Raw genomic sequence first — 26,150 nt, 5'->3', positions numbered from 1 at the left:
GTACACTACCATCTCAGGCTGATGCATAAAATCTGTGACTAATAAGTGAATAGTAAACTCTGGGGAGACAGGAGAGAACTACTCAATCCAGCTGTTGAGTAGGAGGAGCACGAGAGGCGCTGAGTTTCACAGTGAACTAGTGTAGCACACACACAGTTTCACAGTGTGGAAGTTCCAACAACTATAGAAAGTCAACTTGTCATATGCAGTTTTATCAACTTTAAGTGTTTCATTGCATGCTATTACTGACACACAATGAAAAGTCTGAAAATCAAACTGCAGTCACAGAACATGCTATATAGTAACCTTTTATTCATGGTTTGTGACACGCACAGTGTAGAGGTCACTCAATAAAAACAAGCACGCTAAAATTGTTGGCCTGCAGTCATCCAAATGAACACACATCAGACATTGGTCAACAAACACATTACGATGGGATAGTAGTGCGCCAGTGGGAATGTCCTCGCATAGCTACCACACACGTCATGCACACTTAGTTGGCCTTGGTATAGCACACTGAAAAGAGCACACTGCTGCAGCATTGCCTGCAGTGCAACTGTGGCAGGCGGCGCACATACAATCTGCTGCAGCGTCACACCATTGTCCAGTGTTGATTTGCCACAACCACTTGCAAGCCTGCAGGGCTCTATAAAAAAAATTGTTCGGGTTTTACTGCGAAGTGTGAAAAGCACACTGCAGCACAGGAGGTTCATTGGGCTCAAAACGCGTGTTGGCCGGAAGCAGTGTCAAGTTTATGTTGAAGTCCTGTGATGATCTAGTGCTGCCTCTGGCTCCATCATGAAGGCTAAGGCGTTAGACCAAGCCTTTGTCTGAGTACTGATACTCCAAGCCATCCTCTTCCACTGCAAAGCAGGCAAGGAACTCGGGTTAGGGAGGACCGAAAGAGCATGCAGTGTCCCAGCAGACAGGCAGGCAGTCATGCAGGAATAGACTCCTTCCTAAACGCCACACTTGGTGCACATGCGCCGCTTGTGCTTGACACAGATGAGCAAATTGTGTTCAGTGAAGGGCAGAGTTCCGAGGTGACGCTACAATATATACACAAGGTGCTGAAGGACTTGCTTGAGAATAGCAACCACAGTTAGTAATAAATGTAATATGATGGGAAAAAAGATAAATATTTACATGAGGCTAACGCAATTTACACTGTTTTTCCAAGTATAACCTATCCCCCCCAAATAAAACACACTTTCCTAGTCGGATCAACTCAGAGAATAAAGAAATCAGCACATATATAACTTGGACAAATAAAGAAGTATAACAAAGCTCGAATCTTTACATAAACACCCTGCATAAGTTCCCTGGCACACTGGCATAGAGTTCCAGAAGCAATATTGCTTTGTAATTTCAGTGGCATTAGTAGCACATATTACCACTCTCACTGCCTCTCTCTGTTGAAGTGCAGTGTGGCTTCACTGCAATGCACACAGCACTGCTGTGAAATCCCACTGCAAGGTGAAATTCGCACATAACCTGCACTCCGACTTGGTACTTTAAAAAGTCTTGGAACTTCTGCTGCGGATGTAACATAGCTTTTCCTCCAAAAAAAAAAAAATGTAACATAATTTTTATATCTAATCAAGTGAGAAAATAGGGACATCTAGGCAAGGTGGCACAAACTGCCCCTGACAAAAGCCACTATGTGCTTGCCAATTATAAATGGATAAGTTAGTCAGCTATGAAGTACTACTCGGGAAACCAACAGGCATGCATAGCTGCAGAAGCCAGCTCTTGCAGTGTGCAGCACAGCAGAAGAGGCATGATGTCACCTATCCCAAGGTCTGTTCGATTTGACTGCACCTCTGTGAATTAGTTTATGGCAGGGCACAGGAAGTTCAGAAACTGTGCAGTTGGATTTCAGCAGTGCAGGCACAATGCTACACTCTAAATGAATACCAATTTGCACACAAGCCACGAGCCTTGTATTTGCCAGCTTAATGTGTGCCGTCTGCATAAGTTAGAAGCTGCAAACCGCAGGTATACGGTGCCTTCCACGGTGCTTGGTCTTAAAGACAGCAGGAAGTAGTGCGGATAATGCTACAGATAACAAGAAAGTGTCAATGTGTGCACCGTAGAACATATCTTAGACTGAACTTGTCCCTTAGCTGGCAAACATGCAGTCAATTTCTTTCACTCTCTCTCTTTCTTTTTCATAGACATTACAGGACAATAAAATCACAAGAAAACCCCCAGTGCTGACAAATTGGCAGACATGTTGTTTAATTTGAAATAATTAGTTTGATCAGCACGGACAACTAACGTCTGTGGCAGACAGCTGAATTGCTGGTTATGGCAAATACACAACAACTAGCTATATATAGAGTACACGTGTGTAAAAATGAATGTGAACCACTCTACTCCATTGTGTAGATGCAGCAGACACATGTAAGTGGGATTTCAACTATGGTTATGCCCATGTGCTGCACTGTCTGCTGCCTTATGGCATTGCACTGACATGGCTGCACCAAGTCTGCATCGTCAATAAAGAGGGCACAGCAAAATTGTGAACCAGCCCTGCGCCTTTCCTGCACCGCTGAAATGAATTGGAGGGTGCAGTACCTTGTGAACAGGTTAAGGTTGTGCAGGTGAATCGAATGGACCTTGAGTGTTAACGGTAACTTGACCCTTTTTCAGTAAAAGAAAACAAATAGGTGGCGACAAGCATCTACATTGCGTTGACCATGCAACACCCTTCACACACATGAAGGCAAGTTGGAAGGCTTAGGAACAAATACGGGTGCTTTTAGCATGTGCATTTACAGTGATACTGCAGTGATGACTTCTACTTAACACAGGTGATTTCAAAGGTGGTCTTCTGTCCTGGTGCTAGTAAGGCGCACTTAGAAGGAAAGAAAGAAGGAAAATAAGTTGCTCGAAGGCTCTCGAGGATCCGTAACTTTGCTTTATGTGTTGTGTGAAAAAGCTGTCGTGAGCCCATAGAAAAATAAATACCATAGAATGCCCAGGCTGTTGGTGCCATCCTTAGCTACCACTACACGGCAACTTTCTAGACATATTTTTATCAACTATTTAGCTATGTTAACAGTGTCTGTAGCTCTGTGGTTGGACAATGCGTTTTGGTGTATATTCAGTGAAAGCTCTGGTCCCACACCGGTTTCAGAGCGAAGCTAAATGGAAACTACATGCTATGTAAGCACATGTGTGGGGGTAGACACAAGAAAAATCAATTCAGTGAATGGGTGGCACAAGGCTGGACGAGTTCAGCAAAGGTTCACAAGTATATAGTAGATGGATTGCATAGACTCCTCACCCAAAGCAGGTTCTTGGACAACAAGACATGCTTAATTTGCATAAAGATTTGCGAGTAGTTCAAGGCATGTCAAATGCGATGTCACTGGTTGCCAGCACCCCCAAAAGATAGTGAATGGCTGAAATTTGAAGCTGTGCCGACTACACTCATTTATATTTAACTGGGCCCTGACAGATGTGACTGTTTTCTGGCCTACTGGTCACTCCTGAAGCTGTTTCTAAGGGGGCCCTTGGCCACCAGCTTTCGTAATTACAACAGAAAATACAACATGGTATTCAAGTGCTGTGAATTACAGTGTGGCAAGTTCTACAGCGTAAATTGTTTCACTGGGTGTAGGACACAGGACATCAAGGTGCTTAGTGAAAAACTTGGACACAATGCGCATTGTGTGCAAAGTGTTGTAGCTGACGCAAGTGTAGTGTTGTACCCTCACGGAGCTTGTCCACTCTGCTTCAATGGTGTGGGGCCCCTGCATAGTGGCATGCTCATGCATGTGTCACATGACGTCCACAAAGAGCTCGCAGGGGTTGCCCATGGCCATGCGGAAGGACTGCCTACTACCGGTCAGTTCTTGAGAGCCCTCGGCACCGTCCACGCTGCGGCTAGACTCTGCGGGTGGTCCGCCACTGCCCCCTGCATTGCCACACCGGGCGTCACACCAGCTCTAAAGAACACCACCTGACAGGGACACTGTGTGTAGTTTTGTGCAACTTGTCAAGATAATATTTTCCAGAGCAAGAAATAGCACATTTGCATGGTTCTGAAAACGCCTTCTTGTGTTGACAATTTTAAAGAAAAAAAAAAAAAAAAAAAAAGCAGGGAACTCGCCTTAAAGTAGCACAAACACCGATTATTATGTGAAACTTGCTTGAGTTCTGATATAATTAAGTACTTGATGGAGTCACGTAATAACTCATAATGTTTCAAAAAATTTCCTGCTTGTATAGGACGCCACAATTTAAGGACAATAAATACACAACATCAATCTCCATTCCACTTGTGGCAAAAGGCACAACCCTACAGTGTGTGTGTGGCTGTCTGTCAGGATGTGGCCTTTGCTGCTATAAATTAAGAGGTGTAGCAAGTAAGATTGTTCACTCCCATGTATTGGTTGATAGGTCTGAGGAAATTGCACATTAATAATTTCACTGTACAACAAGCAAAAGGATTTGAATAGAAGATGAATTAGCAAGCTGGCCATCTGATAAGAGCATACCAGTAGCAAGCAAAGAAGCCTTCAACAGAAACTTAATAAAGAGAAACAGAAGCGAAGTTAATGCTGCAAAATTAAGTCAGATGTACTTATACCCATGTCACATGGGCACAGAAAATCACATTAACTATCAAATGCCTTAAAATTTCTTGTCTTTTGCGTGATGCCACATGGACAAACAGTGTAATTTGCCTTAACGTCATTTGTTACCTAATGCGTTTACCAGAATTCATTTGACTGAGAAATGCACACTCTCATTGCCATAACTAGCGCATTGTAGAACAATTGAAATATTTGAAGCAACATCTATCATTAAAAAAATAATTTATACATAACTTTTAGCTACATTGGTTTTGAAAGGAGTTGTACTTGGCAGACTTCCTCAGGTAAGTGTCGCAACGGCTTCAACGTGGCCATTTTTTATTTTAGGCTTTAGATTTGACATGCAATGGCTGAAGCTACTATGGTTCGTTGCAACATCGTAAACAGCAGTGGCACCATCATGTGCTTATTCTTACATATCACTACTTATAAAGAAGGGCTGAACTTGTAAAACATATTTATTCTTTAATTAGTACCCTAAAGCTGCCTACTTTAAAGAGCTGTCATTGAATTGAGTTCTGGGGTTTTATGTGCCAAAACCATGGTCTGATTATGTGACATGCAGTAGTGAGGGACTCCGGATTAATTCTGACCACCAGGGGATCTTTAATGTGCCCTCAATGCAGAGGACATGGACATTTTTGCATTTCGCGTCCATTGAAATGCAGCCGTGGTGGCTGGGATTTGATCCCGCAGCCTAATGCTTAGCAGCACGACACCATAACTGCTAAGCCACTACGGCAGCTGCTGTCATCGACATCATCATGTCAAACGTCATTAAATTTGGACGTGTGGCAGCTCTGCCAAAATATATTTAATTAGGGGACTTAAGGCATTCTGAAGTTAATGTTTTTTTCTGTGGCCATGTGGTACATGTATTAGTACTTGAGAAAATTAAGCCAATGAACTTAGAAAAAGAAGAACAGAAGAAAGCTGTGGAAAGAGAAGTGCAGCATACAGTGAGACCAGGACCAAAGCTGAAAACATGTCATACCCACTTCTTTTTTTTATCCACCATATACAAAAGAAATCACCACAGCCAGTGATCAAACTCGCAAACTGAAGCCCAGCAGCTGAGCACTGCAGTCAGTCAGCCACTGTGGCAGGTTATACTAACCTTGCAGCAAGAATGGAAGGTTGCTTGCACTCTTAACAAGAACCAAAGCTGGCTGCAGCAACCTTACCCACTATATGAATAGGCCCATCAACATGATGAGTTTCACTGCACCACCACTGCTGCAAAGCATGCAGACAGAAGTAGTCCTTAGCCACCTGAATGGCAACTATGGTAAGATGCATGTTTTGTTTGTACCATAACTCCACTTAGCTCTCGACATCAGAAGGAAGAGAGGTGAGAATAAAGGGATATTGCATTAGGGATGGGGTTGAAGAGGCTGACCATTTTAACTTCCCCCTAAAATTCACTGAAAAAATCCACAATGGCACTGTCCTCAACATTCTCCTTAACATTGCCTAAAACCCAGGTACAACAGGAAAGCAGCGAGGCCTACTGTCATTATGGCACCAGCAGCACATGCACATGCACTCTGAACGTGGTGGAATAGGTCTGCTCTCTGAGATGCACCATCTCCATCCAAGTGCCCTGGCTGCTGAGCAGTGACAATTCACAGATGGAGGGCCTGGTGCCTCAGCATCAAATGTCTGTTGAGCACATCGAGCATTATCGAGTGCAGGGAATAGTCCCGTCTGTCCAGCATTAAATTGCCATAGTTCAAGAACACTTAAATGCAAAACAGTATTTGTGCACAAGCAAAAATGTCTGAAAAATTTTATACTGCCAAAGTATTATGTAGCTATATCTTCCACATTGTATACAAAATTTAACATTAGTGAAGTTTGAATTGAAAATCTAATTAAACTTATAAACCATGAATCAAATACACTAGAGTTCACAAACCTCCTGCCGTGGTTGCTTAGTGGCTATGGTGTTGGACTGCTAAGCATGAGGTAGCGGGATCGAATCCTGACTACGGCGGCCACATTTCGATTCGGGCGAAATGCGAAAACACCCATGTACTTAGACTTAGGTGCACATTAAAGAAACCCAGGTGGTCAAAATTTCCGGAGTCCCCTACTACGGCTTGCCTCATAATGAGCAAGTGGTTTTGGCACGTAATACCCCATAATAAAATTTTTAGAGTTCATGACCCAATTTCAGCACAGCTTTAATTTCATTTCAAGAAGGTAAATCACCATTCAACTAAAGAATAGCCTCAACTGTGATTTACATGTAACACAACAGCCTTGCATAAAACTGATGCCATCTTTTTTCGAGTACAGTAATAGTCCTTGATTAATTCGGACTTCACGTGGCTGGAAGAAAATGCCAGAATTAAGAGGAAGCTTTAGCTTGAGTGCTCCCATCTAAATACATGCAAAAGGAGAATTCGTTTTTCTCGGCAACCACTGCACCAAATTTGGCGAGGTTTGTTGCATTTAAAAGAAAAACATAATATCTAGTGACTGTTGGTTTGGAATTCTTTATTTAGGTGCTCAATTTTTTATAAAAAATTGACAAATTGAAAATTTTCGAATAACTAAACTGTAAAGTTTACAACTCTAACTCCACAACGAAAAACGATAATACAATTCTGTGAATTTCATCTAATAGTACATCTAAAGCGGACAAAATTGATGTGTTATACATGAATATAAAAAAACTGTAGTAATATGGAAACACAGCTTTTGCAGAACCCTTGTAAGCAACGTAACAAATTCACGCAAGATGTATAATGACATCGAATTTGTTCGCTTTGAATGATCTAATGGATGCTGTTTACAGAACCGTGATATCTGTTCTTGATGCAGAGCTATGAATTTGTAAACTTCGTGCTTCTATTCTTTTTTCAAACGGTCGAATATTTGGAAATCTTTTTAACAAAATTCAAGCCCTACATCGAAATTCCAATTTAACTTTCTCTCTCAAATGCAACAAATGTCATTAAAATCGCTCCAGGGTTATCTCAGAAAAACGTTTTTGAGTTTTACATGCATACCTGCCAACCTGGCGAGGTCAAAAATCGGGAGACTTTTTATTCGCGCCAATGGGGTGGGTGGGGGGGGGGGGGACATGCACTGTTTCAACTTCCGGTGGTACCGGTGGGGGGGTTCAAACTTTTAGGCAGTGTTCAATGCGTCCTTTTGCAGGATCTTGCAGTAGCATAATTTGTTCACTTCAAAAATTTGTCGGAGTAGCTTTGCTTTTTAAAAGCATGGCCCAGACTGACGGCCCTTCACTAGCAGCAGGTGTTGGAGGCTTGTGTTGCACATTGATGAGCGGAACTCAGTCCTAGTTTTTTGCGCCGTGCTAAATATCCTCTCGCACTCTGCGTTGCTATGCGGTATCACGAGTAAATCCAGTGTCACCTTAACTCAGCTTCGAGAGTGTCTAAAGCGTCTTCAGCAGATTCACTGAAATCTCGGGGCAGCAGCTGAGGAAAACTCTGAATAAAGAAACAAAGACTCGAGAGCGATGCCTGCGAAATAAATTTCATGTTGGCGACCTCCACATTCTTCAGAGTTGCGTCCACATCCATAGCACTTCGCCTCCTCGCATTTCGGAAATATTTTCTGTAGAAGAGGCCCAATGTAGTCGCTGACACTAAGGGGTAGGTTGTGTTCGACGAGAAATCCTGTAAACAGGCACTCCACACGTATAACACTGTCATCACACTTATTCCGGAGAAAGTTCACTATATTGCCTTGCTGCTCAGCGGTGCGAACATAGCTTTGATGCTTCGCCGTGGAAACGTGCAGTTTCAAGTGACTTTTGACACTGCGAGACACGCTGACGTTGCATCCACACATTGTAGAAAATGCAAAATGTTCTTTTCTTGATGACGAAAAGCAAGGAAATTCAGAAATATAAGATCGCACAAACTTCTGCAAATACCTTTTCTTGGGCTTTGATAGCGCCATGGCATCAAGCACACGAGGATTCTAACTTTACACAGTGCACCGCACACAGACGGCCTAGTCAACAAGCAGCAGCAATAAGACGCACCATGAAGGAAGGCGTGCATGAAATGCAAGAGCAACATTGGCTCTGGCCTTGGTCGGCTTACTAGGCACCGTAGTCGGTGATGCTGATGATTACGATGTGGTGTAAATTCCGTGGTGCTGGTTTCGCAAAAACCATTATTGCGTGAACGGAAACCACTTTTCTGGAGATATAAGACAGTGATCGTACAATCAGAAAGTTCAATAAAAAATCGGGAGTCTCCCGAGCGAATCGGGAGGGTTGGCAGGTATGTATCATGTATTTGAATAGGCCGCATCGGAGTTGGGCCCGCGCTAAAGCTTCCTCTTAACCGAATGTCCAATTATCGAAGGTATCAAGAAAACAACCAACAAATGCTTACTACATCACATCCGTTTCTGTTTTGCACAAAAGCAGTGCAGAAGCTGCAATTCTTGTAATCTCCCAACTGATTAGTGCTCATGGCGGGTGACGGCCTCGCGACTTCCTTCGCAGTATGGCCGAGGTGAAAGTCCTCATCTGAAAGGTCTATTTCACTATCGCGCACACAACCCCGATTATTTTTTGGCCAGTGAGCTGGTCGCCAACAGATTGTCAGTCTCTCACGATGTAGCTGGCGCACCCTTCATCCTCGACAGCTTCTGCGCTCTTTGCGACACTGCGGGCACAGCCATCGCCCAGAGTCAAAACGAACTGTTTGCTGCAACCACTGCGACTGAAAGAGCAGTCTCTATCGATTCTTTCATGAAGTACTATTGCCGTGTACATTTTACGCATGTGCGCTTTTTCCTTTCGTGTCACTCCTTATTTCTGCACTTTGCAGTGTACATTTCAAGCAGTACACTACAGAATTCAGACGCAATCATGGATGGCGACCGTGCAGTTCTAAAGGCACGCTGCCGACGTGCTCACCAGGTCAGAATAAAACTACTGTTTGCTGCAACTGCTGCGAACAAAACCGTGGTCACTATCAATGCAATCATGGATGGTGTGACCACGCAGTTCTGAATACATGTGGCTGACATGCAGCTCTGCTGCACCACCACTTGCCCATGAGATATAATGTACTAAGGACAACGGAGAATTTTTTACCCTGTTCCTTTTGATAATTCGAGCTCAGCCTGCATCACTGCAGTACATTCGCCATAGCGCCCAAACCATGAGACAAACCAAACAAAGCCAACAAGTTGTCAAGGCTGCATTTGTGTGACTGTATCATGTGTCCCACTCTCGTGCTTCCTATGTTTGTTCTCTAACATTTTAAACAGCTGCTGTTACGAATTTTTGTTGGCCAGAATCGTCAAGCAGCTTCAGATGGCGTCAATTCCACCCTAGATGTCGGCGCTAATGAGAGCAGTGATAAAACAAGGGAAGCGCTGGGTGATGACTGTTGTAAAGAAGGCTGTGATAATTAGGCTGTCAGAGCATGGTCAACATCTGTTCAAGCAGCAGTGGGATGAAGACTTAGTGGATGCATTAACTGCACTTTTGGCTATCTGTGGCAACAGCAAGACAAAGGCCAAAGTACACACTGACCAGCACATGTGCGTAAGTGCTGGCCATATGTACATGCAGCAACACATTGACAAGGTTTTCTGGCAACCTGTGGAATAAAAATACCTTTTTCTTGGTGAATTAATTATTTCCTACTCCTGATTATTCGCACTTTCGGGTAGCCCTTGCTGGTCGGCGACCATATTCATACTTTCTATTCCGCCACCAATTTGCTTGGACCAAAGTTTCAAGAAGTATGTGCCAACAAAGGTCAGATACTGCAGTTTTAAAGCAGGTGTAGCTTGCCTATAATGTATCCAGTTGAACCTTCATATACTGAATGTACAGCTCAGACCATTTATTGCCGTGTGTTGCCGTAAAGTGTTGTCTTTATGTATCTTCCTCTTGTGTGTGTTCAATTACGGCAAAAAACATGTCTTTTAGCATTTATAACATAACTGCCTTGTCTTGAAGAAGACAAGTCCACTTGTCGAAACCTTGGCTCCTGCTTTAACTTTGTTCTCGTTTTGCTCATAACCGCCTATAGTGCAGAACCAACTAAAACGTAGTATTTTCCAACCCCCATTTATACTCCCATAGAACTGCATATATTATATTTACTCGATTATAATGCACACCCATTTCCTGTGAACTAAAAAAGGAAAAGTCCTTTATAGCACAGTGCACCTCATTCTTTGATACAGAAATACAACTTCCTCGCATTTGGAAAAACAAAGAGTTACTCCCAATACACTAAAGTTGCGATAAATAAAAAAAGTGGAAGTTTTGCCTGAACGGAGAAGCATCGATTGCAATAGCAAATCAGTAGACATCTATACGAAAAGTAAGGATAGTTGTCTTACAGGCCGTATGAACTTTTAAACATTCGCTTACTAACTAAATTAACAAGCATGGTGTCACGCATGCACGTAGCTTCCTCCACATGCACAGCACGTGGAGGAAGCTACGGCAGCTAGGCTCGAAGCGCGTACGAGGCGGCCATTTTGAAATGCCAATGGCGATATGGTAACGCAGATTTAAGGGTCGTACTTGATTCTAATGCGCACAAAATTTTGGACCCGTTTTATCCCCCCAAAAGAAGTGCACGCTAGATTCGAGTAAATGCGGTATACACATACTGCTTATAGCATAGCCACACAAGACAAAATACCAGTTATAATGTGGCTGATGGAAAATCCTGCAGACCAGCAAGCAGTGAGCACGCTTCCCAATGAGGTGCGCAGGCCATAAGAAGAGCGACCAAGAGGAATGTGGAGGGGGAGGAGACACGGAGCAAATGAACAAGGAACAGAAAGAAAAAAAAGAAAGAAAATAAATAAAGCTGTAGCCTCAGAGGGGGCAGTGCATTGTATGTAAGCGATCTACGATGGAGCAATCTGCAGGCTGGTGTGTGTCTGCCCTGCGTAGGCAACGAAGAAGCCTTTGCTCTGGCTGCTTGTCAGCGCTGCGCACTGAACATGTTGTCACTTTCTGGCTTTTCAATTTGTGTGCGGAAAGTAAACACAGCTTTTTACAACTCCAGCATCGCAGAAAGATTGTTTCCAGAATTTAGCTGGGTACTGTGCTTTATTGAAAATAACATCCAGTCAACATATTGTGATGGTTGACACCGACAGTGCGTTTTGCATTCACCAGTCGCAAAGTGCTGACATTGCGCATGTGGCCTGGACTCCGTGACATTGTCAGTTTAAGCTGTGTTTCGGAGATTCAGTTCGGAGCTTTTAGGCTTAATGTCTACACGCGTGCTTTTGCCATTCGTACCAGTACATGCACATACAAATGTGGTAGACATTCGCAGTACTTGCCGCGGCTGATCAACTGCGATCACAAACTCCTCTTCAAGCATGCTGCCCTCTGTTCAGCAAGTGAGCCCGGTCTCCATTTATTTGTCTACGGGTAGGAAAGTGTCAACGACGAGCTTCCCATGACAGCATGCTGCCCGACACCCCCACCGGCTAGGCCTAATAGTGCTGCCTCATTGGTAACCGGCGACCAAAGTTGCAGTTTGGTGCCAAGATAGAGAAATGCTTCACAGTAGCTGTTCAGCTCTTGGATAGCGGAGGAGTAACCGCGACAACAAATATGAGGGCACAGGTGGCAGGTGCAACACTAGAATGGTGGAAACTTGGATTGCAATGGCCATGTTTTCGACATTGCGCACAAAGGATAAATAGAAGAAAGCACTGTGTGGTACGCGAAATTTCGGTCTCCATTCTATACTGGTTCTGTGGTGGAGTTCGCAGCGGTGCCACCGGCAATTATGAATAATTGAGCAGGCCTGAGAAACTAGTCGTCGACACACTTTCCTCTGTAGTCAAGCCTACTTATTGCAATATTCAAGTACCATGAAAATTCCACTGCTATAAGTGATAATTGTTATAACCGGGTTGCATGAAAAAAAAAGTAAGAATAGGGGGATGGTACAGCTGTTGTGAGAAAAGTATAATGGCGGGGAGGCCAGTGCCCCTCCCCACCACCTTCCTCCATTGCTGATTGTGTTCACTCGTTTAACCGTTTAACTCTGCCTCCTGCGTAATCCAACTGCACGTAACAAGCTGCGGCTGTCGGTGTTCAAGAATGGCACTGCTATACCAACTGCGCAAAGGGGTCACGGGAGGCAAGTGGCATGTGAACTCAGCTGATGCATCGCATTGGTGGCCCCAAAAGGGGCCTTTTAAAGAATGCGAGGAGGTTGCCACGGCAGCCTGTCGGCTTGAGAAATCCAGAAGAAACGCTGGGCTGAGATCGCCACAAACATCTTGTCACATACTGCCTTGCACGAGAAAACCCCATGTCCGTCAGCCTTGCATGCTTTACGCAAAGCTTGCCGACATCCTTCTCCAAGGCATCTAGGTGCTCCACGTAGTGCAGCGTAAGGTTCCTTGCAAAAACGAAGCCCCTGAGGGACTGAATCATGTGCAGGGCCTCCTACGAGGTCAACATTGAGGCAGTCTGCCCTATCGTGTCATCGTTGCCGTCGTCGCTGTCGCTATCCGATGCAAGCACATTCATGACGATCGTTTCATTGGTTAGAAGCACTTCGTTCCCAAATCTGTAGCAGTGCGCTTTCTTTTTGCCGGCAACGTCGGGCATTGCCGATGATCAGCGGGCGGATCAGCCATGTTCCATTTCGTCGGTGAGTCAAATGAGGCTGAGAAACCAAGTGGCAGGAATGACTTCAACGCAACCAACAATGACGAGCACAAACAACTTCATCCGTTGGTAGAACTGCGAAAATTGAGGGGCCAGCAAGCGATCTGGGTGCAGCGCAGTGCTGTCAGCAGAGTTGCCATGGTCTATTCGTGTTTGGAGGAGTGGAAGGGTGACATGAGAGAGGTGTGCGGTGGCCGTAGGAGTGGCGGGCAATTGTGCGGCGGCTCAAATTTCTCTTTTTCTTTTCAAAGATTTCACATTTCATTACCTTTCAGCACAGACACCCACCAGGCAGGCTTCATCGTGATAACCAATAATCCAGCATGGGGGCATTGTAGTAAGTGGGCTATTTCACCATAGAAAACATACAAAAGTTGATGGTGCCGCAGCTTCTCGTTGTTATAACCAATATATTGTTAAAACCGGTGTCATTATAAGGGAGTCCGACTGTACAGTTGAATCTCATTAATTTGAACTGGCGCTGTAGTCCCCTCAAAGTAATGTGTATTCCAATGGGCGAAAATGCCCAGTATTTAGAATGATAGTTAATTCGAACATACTGCACTCCGACTAGCATTCCTATGACCCTGCCATAGAGGAAGAGTTTAGAAGAAACCCCTCTATGTCACGTGTGAAGGAAAAAAAAAAAAAAAGAAAGTGGCAGAAATTTGTGCGCAGGCACGTGCCGATGCGTATCGCTGATTGCTTCTGTTAATGACAGGTGACCTGTACAGTAAATGACAGATTTTCTGGCCCCGAAATTTTTCGGGCATGCCCCCATAATTCAGGCACCTTTGGGGCACTGCCATGTACCCCACAGAGTCAATGTCTGGGAACATGTGAAATTTCGGACACAAAAAACCTTCGCTGTCCAATTTTTGAGACTTTTTGCCATGACCACAGGTCTGAAATGGCATTAATCGAAGCCACCCACCACTGACATTTTGATTATCACACCGCCTCGAGCCGGCGCTCTCACACGCAGATCCACTGGTAGCCATAGCCACACTGCGGCAACGCTAGGCCTAGTTACTTCGATGTTCGCTACCAAGCGTCTTGCTGTTCGGCCCTGTTTTTCAATGAAATAATTCGTCGCTGTCAGTAATGGCGCCGACTCCGCCTTTGTAATCCTCGCCAATGGCTTCGGAGCGCGTAAAGCATAACGCGTTGCACAATACCGGTTCCCGAAGTCAGCTTCGCCCCAATACAGCTGTGCTACGCGGTGAAGCATACCAAAAATACGAAGGGGCAACTGTCATGGACATGGTATGTTTCCTTTAATTACACACGCGTGCACCCGTCGTCTCTTATCACAGTACAATATCAGTGCAGTATCACAGTACAGTATCAATTTGTAAATACGAGTGAATAAATCTTCTGGAACTTCCCACTCATGTGTTAGCTCTGTGCACATGTGCCACTGCAGGTAAGCCCTCCATTCAATTAGCTTTCTTAATTCGAACAAATTTTCGGGCCCCTTCAAGTTCGAATTATCGAGACTCGACTGCATATAGTTTTTATTGTGTGTTATTTTGCCTGCTCCGTGTGGACTGCCGGTCCTTGGATGTTTGCCTTTCAACATTCCTAAATTTAAATGGATGTGAACATCCAGGTAGCAAGCTTCGATTCTTAGATACGTGTCTACGTTCTGCACGTGAGCAGCCTTTGAACATTATAAGCGATCTATGCTGTAGATATAACAAAGTAAATTTAAGACATTTCTCACTGTGTGCAATGAATGTATGCTTGCAATAAATACAGGGTATAGTGAAGGTATTTTGTGTCCGCAGCAACTTTGATATTACAAGATCTGACCCGATCCTTGAACTCCTTCCACTTGCAAAAGATAATAAACCAGACATGCGGTTGGTTGACCTCCCTGCCTTCCCTTCCCTTTTCTCTACCTTCCTCAAGAACAAGAATAAGAGTGCAGACACTGAGCCAAAACAAAGAAAAAGTTGAATGAAGCTGTAAGTTTGTTTATTAAAAACAATTCGCCAACATTTGTAAAACTACTCTGGGCTTGTGAGTGAACTTCATGGAAACAGCTGCCGAGAATGGCCCCAGTTACAGGCAGAGTTCGGAGGCAAAGCGCTCACCGGATCCTGAATGGGTGCTCCCCTCACGGGCATAGTTGACATAAGAGGCCAGCTGTGTCTCCGCAGCACTTGGTGCAGCCGTGCTACCGCACACGTACCCTGCTGGAAGCAGGGGACCCAGGCAACCCCAGGGGGGCACCATGCCCCCTGCCCCACCTTCCTCGTCCTCTTCTTGCAGCCGCAGCGAGCACATGTCTGCACAGGGCAAGGTGATTTATACGTTGCGATCATGTGGCCCACAACGAGAATAAGGGAGACAGACTATGTCAAGAGTAAAAAAACACAAGGACAATGATCACAGAAAAAATATAAGGCTAGAAGGTGAAAATGAACTGAACAATGGTGCGAAGTAAGCTGCCAAGTACAGCTGCTGGCCGCCTGAGCGAGAACGGCAAAGTATGCAGTGGTGCACCTGCTCTCCTTGTGTCGGCCACTGTTAAAAAGTATCATCCTTCAGTGTGCTCTCACGTATTAGCTGCATAACAATATGATTTGATTATTATGTGGGTGCATCCCTGCTAACCAAGTGTGAAAAACTGCATGTGGAAACTGAAGCATCTTTCACCAGTTAGTTTCATGTCATAATGACTGTGGCACAGAATCGCAGACTGTCAGCTAATAAAGCAGTGACATGTACAACACAACTAAATGAGACTCTGATGATCAGATGTGCCTGCCCCACCACGCAGTGATGCCACCAGGACCCCACAACAGGCACTCACCAAGGGAGAGGTCGCTGAACACATAGTAGCACTGCTCAGAGAAGGAAAGTTTGTTGACAGTGTGCCGAATGAGGCCCGCTTTGAGTAGCTGGTTAGCGTACTTCTTGGCTTCCTTGCGGTCTTGGAAGCCTTGAACATGTGTTGTAAGCCAGTCTACCACGTCCACGCCTGCAGCCGAGAAAATAAAAGGGCAAGCAACTCAGCTACTGTGAACACTAAGGAAAACAAGAAGTAAAATGTTCAGCTGATGCGAGACCCGTCGCTCTAGTAAAGGGTACTGTTTCATTTATTCTTGTATTGTTTTATACCAACTACTGCCCAGGCCTGACAGTAAGGCCGGCAATATGGACCAAATAAAAAATAAATGCAGTAGAACCTAGTTGATATGTTTTAGTTATGTACGCTTTTCTGGCGCCAACATTCGCAATTGAGAACACAAAAAAATGACGCAATAGAGTTACCGTATGCTCATTTTTTACCAGTTCATCTGTTCCCGGAAAATACGATTTTTCGGAACCAACGTTCAGTACGTCGCCAAATTGCGATCGTAGGATAGGTTTTCCGGCCGCTGGATCCCATGTAGGCAAGAAAATGCACAAGGCGCACGCAATCGATAACAGTATATCGCTGCCAGCCGTAGCAGTTTCACCGCAATGCTCGCCCACCCGTCTCATGAAAAAACGCCTGTGCGCACTCAGTTTCTCATTTCGGTACCAGCAAATCTTCTCCGGGGTCGTTGCACGCGGCATTCATGGCTATCACTGCCTATCCTATTGTGATATGCATCTTCACCTATCTGTTTCACAGTGCGTGGTGCTATTCTTTAACAGGCAATAACCAAAACTCGCCGCTGTTCCCTGCTGCAGACTGTGAACGTATATGTTTTCCGGCCGCTAGATCCCATGTGAACAACAAAAGGCGCAAGGCATGCGTGATCGATAACGGTACATAGCCGCCCGTATCACGTGAAAACGATGGCACGCGCAGTTTCTTATTCTGGTATCAGCAAATTTCCATCCGGGCCGTTGCATGCCACATTCACAGCTATCGCCACCAAACCTATTGCGATAAACATCTTCCTCCATCTGTTTTACAGCACGTAGTGCCACTGGTAGTGTACAGCACGCCTTTAGTAGGCGATAATCCAAACACCCCGCCATTCCCTGCTGCAGCTGGCATGATGTGGGCATCACGTTTCACTTCAGCAGTAGCTGGCTTCGCCCACCAGATGGATTTTGTTTCGGTTTCCCACTGCTCTCTTAAAACACCACGCAACAGGAAAAATTTGGAGGATGCTTAAGCTTCGCCTTTAAGAGTGGAACGCAATATCATTAAAAGATCCCCGAGTGCTTGTCACGCTTCCCAACAACTACAGCTAATGTAATCGTAATGTTCACCGGGAGACGCTGCCAGAGAATGCTATGCATGAAGGCGAGTTTTGTGGTTTTTTTTGGTGGTGTGCAAGGAACCGAGGGGGCCGTGCCGCTCCTACTAAGACAGGCCTCAAACGGCAGCTGGAGAACATTATCGTGTTAAGAGGGGTTTGTGCGCGAGTTTCCACGTAATAGAATTATGTTTCCTCATATATTCAAATTACAATCCGATGCTATCATGGGGGCAGGTTGTGTGTAAGTCGTACTTTACGATTTTTCTACATATTTTACCTTGAAAAATTCAATTAGTTCAGTAATTTTCTTGTGCCACATGGAGGGCCCGCATGGTTGGGTATGCGTAGTTCAAAATTGTTTCTGCTAAAGCGACATGCGATGCTGGACGCCAGATGCAGATGCCGGATTTTTCTGCGACACGAGGCCCTTAACGTTATCACGTTAAAACAACAAAATGCCTCTTGTGCCACCGAAACACCACCAGCTCCATGTGCGTTGGCGTCTCGTGCTGCAACAATCCGTGCGACGCTTCACATTGCGTAGATGTGAACACTAGTCGAATATGTCGAATTTTTGGATACTTCGGATAGTAAATTTTCCTGGCTAGTACACTTTTTCTTGTGGTTTTTTCCTAATATGTATGAACGAGGTTCTATTGTAATAGTGAGACACACGCAGCAATGCCACTTCAAAATTTCAGAATTGCTCCTAATGATGTCACAGACTTCGGCAATATCTATTTGGCCATGCCTAGGCATTTAAAAAATGTGCTCAATAGGAGAATGACTGAAAACTTCATCTGACAACTTTTGTAGTTTTTTCTAGCATAAAGAAGACCTTAGCCTGAACAAATAATCTAAGTCTACATCACAAACTGGCATTTCCGACATCACAGTTTTGGGGGGGGGGGGGGGGGGGGGGAGGAGCATTTGGTGGGAAGTTTTCCCTTGTGCATTCAACGAGAATCAGTGTTGCATGAGATGCTGACGTGCGTGAAGCTGGTCAGGCCCTAGCAGCCCGAGAAGTGCTTGGTTGTTCTTGTATTGCGTAGCATTTTAATATGGCAATGGGAAACTCAAAACGAAACCGAGCTGGTGGGCAATGAATGTCAGTGCTGGAAGATCATGCTTTCCAGGAACATATTAACCAGTAAAAAAATAAGTGTAACTGTGTTGGATAATTTTTTTGTATTTTTTGATCGCAAACCTTGGCACTGAGATATCATACTAAACGGGATCACATCGAGGTTCTATACTGTATATGGTGCGCTGTATTCTTTATTTGAAAAAAAAAAGAAAAAGAAAGAAAGAAAGAGAGAGAGAGAGAGAGAGAGGTATTTTAAGGAACAGCTACAAAAATGTTTTAAGTGTAAATGTTAAATTATTAAACATCAATTGGTCAAAACACACCCTTTCGTCTATGAAATATACAACAGGCAAAATTTAGGCTGACTGGACATTTTCCTAATTAATCCATGAGCATGTTGAAGACACTGTCTTTGTAAAAGGCATCTGTGATAGGTCTGTTTGTAACACCCATTTTAATTTTCTTTGTGCCGCTAGTGCTTTTCACTGCTCACCTATAAAGGCCTTTGGTATGGTGATCTTGAGCCACATGCGGTCTCTGACGTCCAGTCCTGAGTCGGGAGCTGCCATAGCCTTTACAATTGTCTCCATGTCCGTCTCCACAGTCAGTAGTGGCTCCTGTAGCTGCCCTGTGAAACATTGACACTTTGTCACACTGGAGCCAGCCAAAGTAAGAATAGGCTTGCTTGCCCACACTCTGAGGCTGTAAGGAAACAGCCAGGCAGGCTTGGTCTGAGGTGCAGTACAACTCTTAATACGAGGATGATTTTTTTATTCAAGGTCCAATCAGTCGTGAAACGAAAGTCACAGTGAAAATCCGATGCCTCTGTGCACAGATGTGTTGTGCAGGGTCTCTAGTAGAGTTGAACCTCAGAATAACAAAATTGACAAGGAATGCGAAAAAATTCGCTTTTGTGAGGATTTTCGTGAGAAAATCACCACAGGGGACAAGACATGGGTCCGTTTCAAAACTGAAGAAACAAAAAGCAATCCAAACGGTGGATGCATTCTCATTCCCGAAAGCAAAGAAGTTCGAGAGAACGTTTTCCAGCAGAAAGTGTATGGCTACTGTGTTCTGGGACAGCAATAGTGTCCTCTTGGTGGAATTCATGGAATGTGGCACGACCATCACTGCAGCCTCCTACAGTGTGACTCTTGAAGTCTGCGAAACGCAATTCAGAACAAGTGAAGAGGAATGTTGTCATCAGGCATTGTCCTTCATGACAATACGCGGCTTGCACAGTGCAGCTGCAACAAGGAAGCTCCTGGAGCGTTTTCAATGGGAACTGTTTGATCAACCACTGTACAGCCCAGACTTGGCTCCCTCCAATTACCATCTCTTTGCTCACATGAAACGGTGGCTAGGAGGAGAGGAACCAGACTTTACAACGAGCTGCAGACCAGTGTGCTGAATTGGCTGAAAGCGTAGCCGGCTGCTTTCTATGCTGCGGATATAGGAAAGTTGGTACCACGCTACAACAAATGTCTCAAGTGGTATGGTGACTATGTGAAGAAGTAGCTTGAAAATGCATCTAAATGTTACAAATAAAACTGTTTTGATTTTCACTGTGGTTTTCATTTCAAGACTGATCGGACTTCGAAAAAAAAAATAAAGAAAAGCCCTAGTGCATAGTTGGCGGGTAATGTGGATCAAGCTATGCACTAAGAGATGTACTAAATTAACTGACACTCGCAGATGAGCAGCTATAGACTTGCTGGCCCAAAAAACATTTTAATTCTTACTCGAACACAGACGCAGACAAGTTTTATTGCGAGCAGGCAGCAAAAATATGTGATTTTCACATGCCGCCATGGCGGCCTTGCCATGACAACGGCATCTTCAAATTCAGAAAGGCTGCAAGCCAGTTTCTCCAGGCTACGCTTTCCTGTGAATGCCCTCATGACGATCAATGCAGTAGCCATGTCGGATACGGAAGGGCCATCATCAACGTCGTCATCTACGACGACGTGGAAGCACTAGAAGCTATGGGAGCAGGAAACACATCATGGTTACCATGTTTTGACATCAGTATCAGTGGTGATTGCACTCTGGGAAAGGTGCTTGCGCTGAAATTTCCCTACCTATGGTCTGTGTGCGAAAGATTTTGCTGATTCCATGCTTGTGTGCGATGAAAAATCAAGTAAATACTATGCACTAACTGTTTGCCATGCGGTACGCGGCTACAGCGGTTAATACATTAGGTTCAATGGCACCAGGGCAGGGTATTCATCATGACTATATGTAATCCGGAAGTGCTTGATAAGCGGATACATATTAATGGGGTTTTACTGCAGCTGTTCTTTCCTGTTTTCTCCTTATTCCCTTCAGCATGAGCATACCAACTTGCTCGACCTTTTTATGTTGGCTCTGCCTTGAGAGTAAGATGTGAAAACCTACATAGCACCAGACACAATACTGTGTGTGTCTTGTTCCCCCTCTACGTCCTTGCACTGGTTGCACTACGCATAAAAACCTCAAAATGATGTACAAGCAAGCCCGAATCTCAACACTTACCCACAACAAGAGGCCTTACCAACAGGCTTGTCTATGAAAATGCTTAATGAATCAATAGAACAGCGTCTATGTTATGAGGAGGCTCGGCTATACCACATTACCCGATGTTCATGTTCCCTACATTACAATCATTCAACAGAAGAAACTGGCTCATCACAGTTACAGCAGTTGTAACGAGAAATGGTGCTACTGCTCTGCTACCTTGAAGGCATACCTAGGTACCTCAGGAACTTTCTCTTTTGCTTGGGGACATTGAGGAAGTGACAAAGCTTAATATTGAAACAAAGTAATAAACAGCAATTCACGCTCCAGTAAAGGAAAACATGAAAATTCAATAAGTATTGTTTGAGAAGTAGTCAAGAAGTATCAGTATTCTGGTGACAATAGCAGAGAACAGCCATTGTGCTTTGAGCCATCTAACACAGCTTAGTGGTGGCAACAATGAACACTGCGGACTTACTCTCCGACTCGGGCACGGATGAAGTGACTGATGAGGAAGTGGAGGTGAGGGTGGAGACAGACGGAGGCCTCAAGGGTCCATCATAGAGTAGCGGTTGGCGGAGTGAAGGTCCTGGGGCCAGCGAAAGCCGCGAGTGGCCCACAGCAGATGAAGAGCCGCGTGCTGCCTCCGTGTGTGCCACCCAAGCTCCTGGGTCGATGGGGCGCACGGGCTCGGTGCGTGGGATGGTGAAGTAGCCCTTGGGGTTCGGGTCCCAGCACTTGGCTACCACCAACTTAATGGGACTGCAAAGTCATTCAACTTATGTATTCATCATTCCTGTCTCCTGATTGCACTGTTTTGAACACCATATAATTTACTGAATGCTCGAACGCCTATGCAGTGTGGTAGCTTAGACGAAAGTCAAATCAAGTGTGTTGTGTAGTACTGTATTTACTCGCATAATGATCGCACCTTCTTGTCCGAAAAATTGACGCAAAATCAGGGGTGCGATTCTTACGCGGGTTAAATTTCCCGCGAAAAGAAAAAAATTTTTTTTCGTCCCGTGTTTGCTGCGGGACACCAAAACAAAAATGGCAGCCGGTGGAGCAAGCCGAACGCGCCGAACGCTATTTTTTTTTCTGCTCATGAGTACATTACATGCATTGAAACAGTTTCTTTCGTATCAGTAATGAATAATATCGTTAATATCGGCAAGTTTGCGGCAATAACGTAGCCATGTCCACTTTGAGGAAACAGAAACAAATGGGCACGCTTAGCTGCCAGTGACATAGAAACACATGGCTGGCATGCTGCGGAAACAGCGGCATCTGTCTTCACTACTATCCTAATACGGCACGTTTCCGCTAAGGGTGGGTGAATATCTTAGCTGTGTTACAAGCGTCGGCGTATGAATAGAGTACACTTTTAACGTACCAGTGTAAACGTGGCTACTATTGTTGCCGCTCACGATTTGTTGCGTACCCACGAGTGCAGATGAGAAGAACCAAAAGGCGCCTTTTTTGTTGTTGTTGACCACAAACATTATAAAGCCTACACATACAGTAGACTCTCGTTAATTCAAACTCGAAGGGACCCCAGGATTTTGTTTGAATTATCAGGAAGTTTGAATTATCGGAAGTTCTCGCATATATGACTCTGAGCAAGATTACAGCGCACATTACAATTAATTATCCACTTAAATCATATTTTAAACATTTCACTCTTAAATTGCACAGTAAAAACAGAGCAGAGGTGAAGGATCCAGAACAAGTTTAATGGAAATCTATGGCTGACTAGACCGTTTGAAGAAATCATGAATTGTTGATTGTTTTTTCTTTACATGTGCATTAAGAACAAAGTTCTCTATTCCATTAAGAGCAGCCAGTTGTTCTTGAGAATTTTCTTCTACAGTCAGAAATTTGCGGACCTCGGCAAGGTAGTGGAAGGCCTGTGCTGCTGTCACAGAGGATTGCTCTTCTGATTCCTCTTCACTTTCGCTGCTGTACTTTCGCTTTCGCAGGATTGGTCCACTTACTGGTAGACTGCAGCTCCGAGCGCGCTTCAGCCAAAGAAAAACTGCCTTCTCAAACTCCGGATGCGCCGCCTCCCTAAGCCTTTGTCTGTCGGGAGCGAAATGGCCTGCGTTGTTTCGCAGCTTGTCTTTCGCTTTCGCAATCGTTGTCAGCGTACTTTTTGTGATTCCATACTTCAATGCCACAGAAGTCTTCTTCGCTCCAGCCTCAACTTCTTCTATGGCTGCCAATTTTGCTTTCACAGAAAGGGTTCGGTACTTCCCCCGCGGAGACATGATGCTACCAACGCGGACGACCGACCAGGGAAAGAAAAGCGCGAGCGGTCACGTGATTCGGAATCGGCCGATGCTACTCACGTCACTTTCGCACCTTTTTTTTTTCCTTTTCTCGTGCTCTTTGTTTTTACGTCAGGTTTTACGTCAGTTTTGAGCGTTTTGACAAACGCAGGTGGACAGTCGTCATTTCCACAAGTTTTGAGGGTTATGTGTTTTAGTTTCGAACTTCCTGCTTTGAACTGGCTAGCAAGCATGCTAGCAAGCCACGGAAAGTTGAGCAACAATGTGCCCTTCGGGAGGCTTTTGTTTCGAACGTTTGTTTGTTAGGCTCTTGTTCGCTTTCTTTTATTTTTTTAGGCCATAGTGCGCTTATTTTAACATTTTCCGCTGTTGTGGTGATATAAGAAGTCAGATTTTTCACCAGTGGTGGCAACGGTAGCCGATAATTTTCCGGTATGGACAAGCAAAAAGTACGAATTAACAGAATTGCGGTGTTTGAATTAAGCGGCCTTAAAATACATTGAAAACATGGCGAACCAACCAAAAATTTGATTTTTGTTTGAATTAACCAAAAGTACGAATTATCAGAGTTTGAATTATCGAGAGTCTACTGTAATACAGGCAAGTTTGGTTGCAGCTTTTTTTTTAGTCATGGAAGTGCGGAAAGTGATGAAAGTAATGAAATGAGGCATCGACTTAAGAATGTTTGGTGCGTGCAGACCGCTTGGTTTGTCTTGAAGAGTCGTTCGCGTAGCATTCAACAGATGGTAAGCGCGATAAATATTAGCTAGACTTGGCACACGACATATCGCTGCGGCAAGTTCAGGGTGCGATCATTACACGGGAAATAAAAAAAGAAATCAAATTTTGACGACAAAACTCAGGGGTGCGATCATTATGCAAGTGTGATCATGCGAGTAAATACGGTACTCTGGTTTCATTGTGTCTTCTTCCCTAAAGAGTTCCTTCAACATATCAAAACTTCAATTTTCGCTCCTTACAGAGTATTTTAGCATATGATAGGGCAGGTAGCCATTGGAAGACCAAAGGAAGACCATTGTGGTAACCAAACCGATGGCACAGCAGCCATGCACTGCAGAAAGATGCCAAGCAGAAATGCACAAGGAAGATTAATCAAATATTTGTGCCAAACAATCTGAACTTGCATCGAAAACAATGCCGCATGAATGACTAGATGCTGTTACATTACAGCGTCAGCATTACAGTCATACGGCAACAGGAGCAAATAAAACAAGTTTTTCACCCCCTTCCTATTGTTTTTACATAGATGACTCACCCAGGCTTTTGTACAGTCTCCCGGAGCACTCGCACAGCATCATCGTTGCTCATGTTCTCGAAGTTGATATCATTCACTTGAAGGATCATGTCACCTGGCTCAATGCGACCATCCAAAGCAACAGCACCCCTGCAACAAGTAACACATGCTCACTGGGGTCTTACCGTATAGACTCGTGTAAGGGCCGCACTTTCTTTCTTCACAATTTTGATGAGGTGCGGCCCTTGCATGGTACCAAACCTATTGGTCAAAATGGTGCCTGCTGGCACAGCCGATAACTTGTGCACACTTCCGATCTTGTGCACACCCAGGCTCTAGCCATCTAGCAGTGGCACAGGGAAGTATGCAGTGCGCGAAAATTTTCCGATGTGCATGTGCGACATCAGAGCACTGAATGCGATTGATCCTTTATTGGCAATTTTTTGTCCCAAGTTTCGGGCTGCCAAGTTGGGGGTGTTGCCCTTACACGGGTCTATACGTTACTTCTAGGTAGAACAGAGCCGCCATGAGCTGCCCTGAAAAGTGTATCGTCATTTTGATTTTGTTTATTGTCATTTACTGCATACAAGATATTTACTATAGGCATAGACTGCTTATAGAGCAAGTTGCCGGAGTCTCGAATATCCATATTATAACCAAAACGGCATCTTTCAATGGCCACACACGTGCAAAACATGTAGACCAAGCAGCTGCACACATGTAAGAATCGAAGCATGGGACCGGGATGTTTGGTTTTGTTTAAATTTATAAATGTTAAAAGGTTAATGTCGTAGAACCTGTGGTCTTTGCATGAAGCAGATAAAGTAACACAGAACGAGAGAGATCTACATAGAGGAACATAAACCGCCAACAAAATTTTCAGACCTGCTCATCATTTGAAATTCCCTGCAGCACCGCCACCAAATCTACAGAAGTAACGTAGAATGGAGACGGAATTTTCAGACGCCCTTACAGTGTCTTGTTCGATTTCCTTGACTGATTTGCATGTCGCGATCTGTGGTGTCGAAAATATTGCGACTGCTAACCAAGTTGCTGCCATTCCAGTGTTGCTCGTGCCACCTGTGCCCTCGCTTTCGTTGTGGAAGAGGTTCCTCTGCTTTCCAAGTGCTTTATAGCCACTGTAGTGTGTTTTGTTGACTCGGCCCCAAACTGCAAATTACTCCCGACAAAGCATGCTGTAGCCGGCGGCATGCCATCGCAGGAAGGTCGCCCTTGATAGAATTGTACCTGTAGAAGATCGGGCATGCAGTCCAGTGCACAGGCTGAACTGACAGCAGCGCGTGTGAAGTGGAGTTTGTTTTCTCAGGTGATCAGCCACAGCAACTACTGCCAATGCCTACAAAGTTTGTATGTGCACATACTGGTAGGTACAGCGGAAGCTCGCATGGGGGCATAAAGCCTAAAAGCTCTGAACTAAATTTGGGGAACATCGCTTAAACTGATAGCAGTTAAGGTCGCACGCGTAATATTTGCACTCCACGACAATGTGCATGTTAAGTGGTGGACACAAGCTGGAGAGC

At 44.6% G+C, this 26,150-nt stretch overlaps 1 protein-coding gene across 4 annotated transcripts in view; it reads right to left on the bottom strand.

Moving 5' to 3' along the window:
• Nucleotides 1–292: 292 nt before the first annotated feature.
• LOC126519148 (segment polarity protein dishevelled homolog DVL-3-like) overlaps nt 293–26,150 on the bottom strand; it is a 43,443-nt gene continuing 17,585 nt past the window's right edge. Inside the window, exons 10-16 of one of the 4 annotated variants that reach the window (XR_007596537.3) lie at nt 24,631–24,759; nt 21,545–21,828; nt 19,064–19,198; nt 16,097–16,264; nt 15,375–15,569; nt 3,720–3,925; nt 293–863 (exon numbers count right to left, since the gene is read on the bottom strand). Coding sequence is in view for 2 of the 4 variants with exons in the window: in XM_050168765.3 (XP_050024722.1) it covers nt 814–863; nt 3,854–3,925; nt 15,375–15,569; nt 16,097–16,264; nt 19,064–19,198; nt 21,545–21,828; nt 24,631–24,759 (1,033 nt within the window). In the remaining 2 variants the exon portion in view is untranslated. The remainder of the gene's footprint in view (nt 864–3,719; nt 3,926–15,374; nt 15,570–16,096; nt 16,265–19,063; nt 19,199–21,544; nt 21,829–24,630; nt 24,760–26,150) is intronic. The other 3 variants (XR_007596538.3, XM_050168765.3, XM_050168774.3) reach the window with 3 other exon arrangements.

This window comes from Dermacentor andersoni, chromosome 3, assembly GCF_023375885.2.
Source record: "Dermacentor andersoni chromosome 3, qqDerAnde1_hic_scaffold, whole genome shotgun sequence".
Classification (NCBI taxonomy): Eukaryota; Metazoa; Arthropoda; class Arachnida; order Ixodida; family Ixodidae; genus Dermacentor; species Dermacentor andersoni.
This window is presented reverse-complemented; position numbering and strand designations above follow the sequence as displayed.